Source organism: Morone saxatilis, unplaced genomic scaffold (assembly GCF_004916995.1).
Source record: "Morone saxatilis isolate NCDOM2014 unplaced genomic scaffold, NCSU_SB_2.0 Contig10, whole genome shotgun sequence".
Classification (NCBI taxonomy): Eukaryota; Metazoa; Chordata; class Actinopteri; family Moronidae; genus Morone; species Morone saxatilis.
Genome location: NW_023339652.1, coordinates 16,461,185 through 16,469,363, shown reverse-complemented (window position 1 = coordinate 16,469,363; position 8,179 = coordinate 16,461,185). Strand labels below are relative to the sequence as shown.

The window sequence follows — 8,179 nt, the reverse complement described above, 5'->3', positions numbered from 1 at the left end:
ATTTTTTTAACAAAATCAAATCACTCCTTGTTTGAACCGATTACAATTCTTGTCCTCACCTGGGACGAAGGCTGGAACAAATGCTGTACTTTCTACTGCAGCAGTTATCTCACAGCTGTAGTTGCTCCTTTGCAGGCAATGATTTTAGATACAAAACGTTACGTAACATTACAAGTAGTTTAACTGCTCTAAACCACCTGCAACGACGTGCTGCTAACCTGTCGAAATTCCATTCAATCATTTGATATACTGCATAGAACACTTTGATGTAAATATCCATTTCTATTTGTGAAATTTGGAATGCAGGTCTTGTACGTGTAATAGAGTATTTTTCACTAAGATAAAGGATCAGAACACGTCCACCACGGGTTATGTTGCATCTCATTTTGGTCTCCTCCTGTATATATGAACAGCCTAACTGAAGCTCATGGTGAACTTCAATCAGGCAACCCAATTAAGTCTTTTCACACTTGGGCTTTAGGATAATCTCAACTATTAGTCTGCTATGTGAATTTTAATTTGTATCACCTATACTGCCCTCTCTGGGATTAAGTCTAACGGTCCTCTTGGCATTAGTGTGGTATCTGATGTGGTCATTTTTATTTTTTCATTACAAACCACATTCCCCATGGAGGCAAGGCAGTGTCAAACACTACACTCACAGCAATGGCTCCCTCTACTGGCCTGTGGTTGTCCATAAGATGATTTTCCTACAAGGTTATATTGGCCAGGTTTAGTTAGTATAAATAAACTCAAATAATTTGTGGGTTTACAAATGTAATTAAGACTAGTTTAGGTTTGAACACAGACACACCTAGTGATCAAAAACCAAACAAGTCAACATTGTTAGACATGTTTAACCAATTTATTCATGAACATACACGTACAGTTATTGAGTACATTAGTATTTTTGTAGCATAGCATTTTGCCTTGACAACAGCTGCTCAGAAGGACCCTACAGAAACCCTTCCACGTCCTTTTCCAATGAACATGATCTGAATACTCCCTGCACAATGAGAAGTACCCTGGCTCTCCACAGTGGGCCCGATGCTGCCCAGCACAACCAACACATGGCTGTTTTCACAACTAAAAAAGGCATTAAGAACGGACAGGGAGGGAGGCAGGCTACGGTTTCTTCTCGGTCCCCCTCCTGGCTTTAAGTATTGCTCTGACATGCTTCTCTGTGGCCTTCTGGGTAACAAAGGAAGGGGTCTGGGGTAGGGAGAGTGGTGGGTCATTGGCCAAACAGAATGGCCTTATCACACTTCCCTCTTTCTTTCACAGTGATAAAAATGAACGAGACCTCAGGGGCTAAGCTGAGGTCCGTGTGAGTCACCTGACCAGTCACGGATTCACGACACGAGGTAAAGGTCATAATCTGATGAGAAAACGTGTCGACAGACGCTTCAAAACCAGGTCTTCTTGTCATTCGCAGTGCTACATCTGTCCAACCCTGTTCCTACAAAGCCTCTCTGAACAGACCAAGTGTGCCTCCCCCGGTGAGAAAGGGAATCAAAACCAGATAGCACGAGTTGAACTCTCCACAGAGCGGGGTTACAGCACCGGCCCTCCTGCCCGTATAGGCAGAGGGGCGTCAAACAAAGTGCTGCTCAGAAGGAATACTCAGACAGCTAACCGATGACAGGACGCCACTGGTACACCACACGCTAATACAAAGTGCTATAGAAAAGACGACAGCCACGCCACTGCAAGCCTACAAGGAGCCTGAAGCACTGGGGTATTGGGGCTGGGTGGTCCCGAACTGGCCATCCTGCCATCCCCTTCCACATCTAAAGAATCCTCTGGAATGTTAAAGAGACTCGACCAGGCCATACCAAGCCCCGGGAGCGACCCAGTACGTGACAAACTAACTTGTTCAATTTAGAGGAGTCCGTCCAGTTGAAGAGAGGTTCACCGACGGTGCCAGCCAGTCTGCTTACTGGAATGTATCAAGAGTGGAAAGTAGTTGAGCACAAGTGGCGCAGGAAGTGGCCAAAAACACCAACTCCAGATCCCATGCTCAGCAAGATTAGATAAACTGGAGTAGACACCCGGCTGAACATCACCCATCTCTCCTCTCTCACTAGAGCTGGAAATGCTACAGTGCTTTTACAAGTGCTAAAGGCCCCGCTAAGAGTAAGAAAAAAAATCACCTGGGACAATCAGAAGTGACCAACCTGGAACTTTTGTAGGGAGGAGGAGGAGGAAGGGGAAAAAGGACGGGTGGGGATTATAAATTGACGTTGCCGCGATGCAGTCTAAACCACAGCTGTTGTCTAAGAGCAAATACAACAAAAGACTTCACAAGAACCCAAACTAGTTTTAGCAGTGAAGAAACAAGTTCATGCTTTTTGAGGGAGATTTTTTTTTCCTGTATTCTATCTATTGTACAGAGAAGGAGGAAGAGAAGGAAGAAACAGGTCTAGTAAAATACTATGTATATTGAGCCACAGCTCCCAGTATATTACCATGAGTTTTTGTAACAAAAATCTTGAAACTTTTTGTCTTCAAATTCTCTACCAAGAAAAATACAAAACATTATAAGGCGGTAAGTAACTATTTTTTTTTTTTTCAATCTTTTTTTTTTGTAATTTGAGAAGCCGTTACAGTGCAGATGATCCTCAAGGCAGCCGGGCCAGGCTTCACTGCTGCTTGCACTCAGCTGGGGGGGCTGCATCCTTCTGTAAGAAATCACAGGAGTGGAGAGGAGGGTTGTTAAGACGACAAAAACCACCACCACCCCACACACACACCTGGCATACCAAAATCACATCTACACACAGCAAAGCCATTTCAAGACCTAAAACATTCAACAAGCTGCTAGAAACTTTAAAGTTTATCATCTCCAGACTACTGCGAACACAAACAACATAATTGACAGATATGAACGCAGGGACTATGACACATTCAGATCAGACACACTATGACAGCTGTGGTTTGTCGTAGTAGCATCCTTACGAATGCAATGATTACAAAAAGGGTATTGGATCGTCACCATCTGAAGTGATCCCTGACAATGACTACCATTGTGGTACAAAGAATCTGTAGGTATTTTTTTTAAATACTTTTAGCCTCTTTTTCATCAAGAAACAATACTGGAAGGGGTGATAGTCTGACAAGGTCCTGGGTTGGATTTAAACTGGACATCTTAATATAAACACAATGGAGGCCAGGTAGAATAATTTGGGGAAATGCATTCGCTTTCTAGCAGACACTTAGATATGATTGATACCACTATCATATCTGTAGAGTTTGAAGCTGGAGCCAGGAGACAGTTAGCTTAGCATAAAGACTGGAAACAGCTAGCCATCTGACTCTGTCCAAAGGAAACAAAATCAGCTTACCAGCACTTCAAAAGCTCTTAAGTTGTAACTTGTTTAAAGACCAGACAGTATCAACTCGTTACACTATTTCCATCTTCAGTCTGACATTGCCTCCACTGTTTTCTCAGACCGATGTATCCGTCTGAATCGAACGTCATTTTAGGTCGACAATGATGCGTAGTCATGCCAACATACAGGTTTGTTGGAGTTTTAAGAGCGAAGCGAAGTAAAAGTAAACTACAATACTGGGTGATATTGAAAAGACATGCCTTCTACAGAAAATAAAGCTTCTATAGCAGCATTTAGTTTGACAATGGAGTTAGTCCCCCATGGCATAACCACCTTCTCAACTGCAGTTTCATGTCATGCTGCCAGACCAGAATCAGTCGGCTTGGTGGACGGGGAGGATACGAAGGCCTGGACCCAGGCTACGCGTAACCACCAGTAAAAACCCCACATTCTGGTTGAATTGAATAGTTTCCAGTCTTTATGCGAAGTGCTGCTAACTGGCTGTAGACTCCAGCTTTAAATTTAGCATACAGACAAGGGTGCCATCAATTTTCTAATTAACTCAGAGAGAGAAGCAAATAAGCCAATTTCCCAAACTTATTACTCAGATTATTCGACTATTCCTTTAGCCAGTCAAATCAACGCTTCAGACGTGACCTATCTCGATGAAGAGGAGCTGTAGACTTTTCTTGCTGAATGATTTGAGACCAGTACTTCAATGCCCTCAAAATGTTGGGACTTTTAAGTCAGCCAATACTGACATTGATATTCGAGAGCTTTAAAGAATCTTATAACATGAGCTTGAGTGTCAAAATTCATCAAAAACATATTTTTGGCATTTCTGTACTGTGATGTTTTGTGACTGACTGATATACTGTACATCAATATTAATATTAGTAATAAGCTCAATCAGGGGAGGGTTTAAGAATACAAGCACAAACCAGATTAAGGAACATTAAACAGATATGAACCTTAGAACACACCATGCTAGATAATCTCCATTGGCTAGTGATTAAGATGTTTTGGTATTTCTTTTTGTTTGAAGAAAACTTAATGCTGGGATAGAAATGAGCAGATGCGATTAAAATCACTGATCTTTTTGAGCCCTTTGTTCATTATATACTGAGGAGGAAGATATAAGGTATTAGCATATTTGAAAAGAGCTTTGCAACAGACATCTGCCAAAGGTGCTTATTTTGGAGTTGCTGATACAGGATAATAAATGTAAACACTTCAAACCAAACCTAAGGCTATTGTGCTCAAATCAATTAGCTGCCAAAAACAAAAGGCAACACTTGAGTAAATAAGGGATGAGAAGTGCTCAGAAAGCTAATTAAAAGCCCATCATACTTTGGGTAGAGCGTCCTTCCAGCAGAGAGACACTTCTGGAGGTGATGGCTCACTGCAGCTGTTCGGGCTGCTCTCGGTGGCCTGATGCCATACTGACTCAACAGAGTAAGGTCATTTTAGCCATTGTGCAATACATTTGGCTGCAGCTGAACTAGTTTCGAGGGCAAAAATAGTGCTCTGTGTAAGACAAGATTTTAACATACTCTTACAGACTATGATGCAGTGTCTGTTGAAAGACGTATTGTGTGTTGACGGTTTTTTCTTTGTTTTTATCTGCTGCAAGCAATTGAGTTTCTAATAAAAACAGAAAACAGGCTCTTATTGCTGTCAATGATGGCACCCCTCAGGGAGATAAAACACTTTGTTGGCATTTCTAGTATTTTGGTAATCTGCCAACTATTGGTTAGGCCTCATTTCAAACACAAAGCCCTCAGAGGCCATTATCCCAGCATTAAAAGCAGATCTATAGAAAGGCAGCTGAACAGAACTAATGTGAACAGGAGGAAAAAACCATGGACGAATGATGTTTAAATGGGGATCAAAAACAAACATCCATAAAGGAAGCACAGTATTTATGGCAGACAAATCCTCATCCTGATAAAACTCAAAACTAGCCTGCGTTTGTAGACGGGACAAGATAACATGGTGGCGAAAAAAAGAAAAGGGAGGGCTGGACTGGCTTCGACATACAGAAATAATACAGGTGCAAATGCAGAACTCACTATGGGTTAAACTTCAAAAAACCAACAACAAACCAGTGGGTTAGTAACTCGGGAGAGTGCAGCACGGCGGCAGAGGATGAGGGTGCTCATGTGTGGGGTGGGGGGTGCAGAGAGATGGATGGAGGATGGAAAACAGGAGGAAAAGGAAAGCAAAAACCAAAACTGAGAGGGCGGGAGGGGGTGGCGGGTGGGTGTGATGGTAGTAAGCTGACAATTCACAAGCTGTACCTACCAGGATAGGGTTATTTTTCTACTGTCACCACTTAAACCTAGTGAGGAAAAATTTAAAGAGTAGCTGACAAAAGATGCCAAAGTGACCGGAGATGAAGAAACATTAATGAATAAGGAAAAAAAAAATTTAAAAATAAAAGCAAAACTAGCAGAATACAGAATGTCAAAGACGTTTTTTGTTTAGCAAAGAAGCAAAGGTCATGCTTGTTTATATCGTGTGGTGTCAAACTTACAAGCTGCTCCAGTCGGGTTAAAAAATAAAAGAGCCTCAAACTCAGTCAAGTAACACTTGACAAAAGCCCCAAACCAGTGTATGTGCACTGTGGAAATCTCATTACATACACAAACACTGCAGCTACAACAACCTGTAAACACCAGTGTAGCAACACACTGCAAAGCTACACTATACATTATGTAGTAAGAGATTTTCATTTCTTATTGTTGCTTGCAATCCTTTTGAGCTTGCACAACTTCTCTTCTTGAACAGCCCGTTTATTCAGAGTTTTTCAGCTACATTACCTCCATCAGGAAGGTAGTGAAGCAGAAAATATCGGTGAATAAACAGAGCCTACAGGGGAGGACCTGTTATTTGTTTGTCTCAGTAGAATTACAATACACCTCTGCAGGTTTGCACTTTATTGTGTGTGCTTTCATCAAACTACCCATCTTTTATTATAGGTTTATCAAGCCAGTTTCCTCCACAAATAATGACTTTGAAGACCAAAATATTAATATCTGCGATAAAAATAAATAATTTGTGTTAACATTTCACTGGTGTCCCCATCCTCTGTTTAAAGCTGCAGTGGGTAACTTGAACACAAACTTTCTGTGCCTCTCTGCTGCTCGTATCATTCAGCTAACGCCCTCCCACCAAACACCGAGTCAAATGCCCTGTGAAACTTCATTTGTGAACCTGAGCCACTCCGGGTCCCTCAGCGCTCCCACAGCCCCAGAGCAGTGCGCCCCAGTCTTGGGACATCCTTTTCTACTGCCTCAGCAACACTCTGCCTCGGCCGTGGGGACAAATATACAGCGGAGATTTGTTACACAGACCTCTAATAACACGAAAAAGGAAATGCTTTGTGCCAGCGAAAGCCGCACGGCTAGTAGCTAACGTTACACCACTCCAAGTTCATTCCCCACTGTTTGTCATCATATCTCTGTGTGTGACGCCACGGCACTCACAAGTGACAATGAGCCTGAAGTCCCGTTTGGAGCCAGGACGTAAACACACGTTTTGTATTACATGCCGTTGTCTGCAAAAGGAGGGATAGGCCGTTTTCATTGCTGGTGGTTGTTTCTGTGTTAACAAGAGTCTTCCTAACAGGAAAGCATGTGAGGGGGAGGGGGCTGCACAGCTTGTGCACAAGTAGTGACTGGCAGTGGGTTAAAGACTCCTTATGGCTGTGATTGGTTGTTTTCTTTTTGGTATGGGGGATTCTAGCAAAAGCTGTTATGAGCACTAGGAGGAGCCGGGGGCAACCTGACTTTTCACAGATTATCTTCCAACACTGTCAGGCAAATAAGGCAAAGTTATTTTTGTAAAAAGTTACCTACTGCAGCTTTAAGGGCTACTGGATCTATGTGTTGCGTAAGGTTAAAGGTTCAGGTTTTAGTAACATGCAATACTCAGACTTTACTGGTGAAATTACAGGTTCAAGATCTTGTTAAGAAAATGGTGAAAAGAGGAAAATATCTACTGGGATTTTTGTCTAGAGGCCAAAACAAAAGATCACAACAAAAAAATAGCTGAAGCAAACCAAAAGCTGGTGTAAAATGAGATGCATTTGACAGTATGTATTCTGTATGTTGAAAGTCAATTTAGGACAGCTGTTCTCTACCTGCAGCTCAGGAACCCTAACTCACTCATGAACTGTGGACGGTTCTGAGAGATCACTGCAGCTATCAATGGCCTCCAGAAAGAGCAGCTTTACTTTTTGGAAAGAGCGTCCTGAGCCAACAAAGTTGAGAACAGCTGAGTAAGGTCTTTCTCAGGACATCAGAGATCTTTAGAGAGGGACGGGCTGTGTGTGTGTGTGTGTGTGTGATGTGTGTTGTGTGTGTGTGGTGTGTGGTGTGTGGTGGAGGGATTGGCGCTGACTTGGGGATGTTTCAGTCCGGGGGTTTCTCTCTCATCAGCCTCCTCTCGCTTCCTTGAACACACAGCACAGCAAGTTTCAGACTACTGGGTTTCCTCAGCGGTTGCTATCCAAAAACTAGAACATACATCTCATTGCATTGTGGGTTTGGCAATCGATTTTTTTACCATGGGCCTTAAATCAGTCTTTACACTCACGGTCGGCCTCCTCTCCCTCTTCATACGGTATGTCAAAAAAAAATGGAGGGGATCTTCTACAGGTAAAATCAATAAACGGTGAGTCATCAGGAATTTTTAACGGAGGCCAACTCCACTATAATTATGTCTTTTTTTTATTTATGATATTTCTGAATATAGTTAGTGTAAATATATTCATTAATTCTATTTATGTATGAGTATAATTAGTGTTGTGATAACAGTTGGAAGGAGGAGGAGGAATCTTATAT

At 42.2% G+C, this 8,179-nt stretch overlaps 1 protein-coding gene across 1 annotated transcript in view; it reads right to left on the bottom strand.

Annotated features, from left to right (window-relative positions):
* Nucleotides 1–846: 846 nt before the first annotated feature.
* Nucleotides 847–8,179, bottom strand: part of nap1l1 (nucleosome assembly protein 1-like 1) — a gene marked incomplete in the record, with an annotated part of 27,300 nt that continues 19,967 nt past the window's right edge. The window contains 1 exon segment of the mRNA XM_035674115.1: nucleotides 847–2,681. Within this exon segment, the coding sequence (XP_035530008.1) occupies nucleotides 2,643–2,681 (39 nt within the window).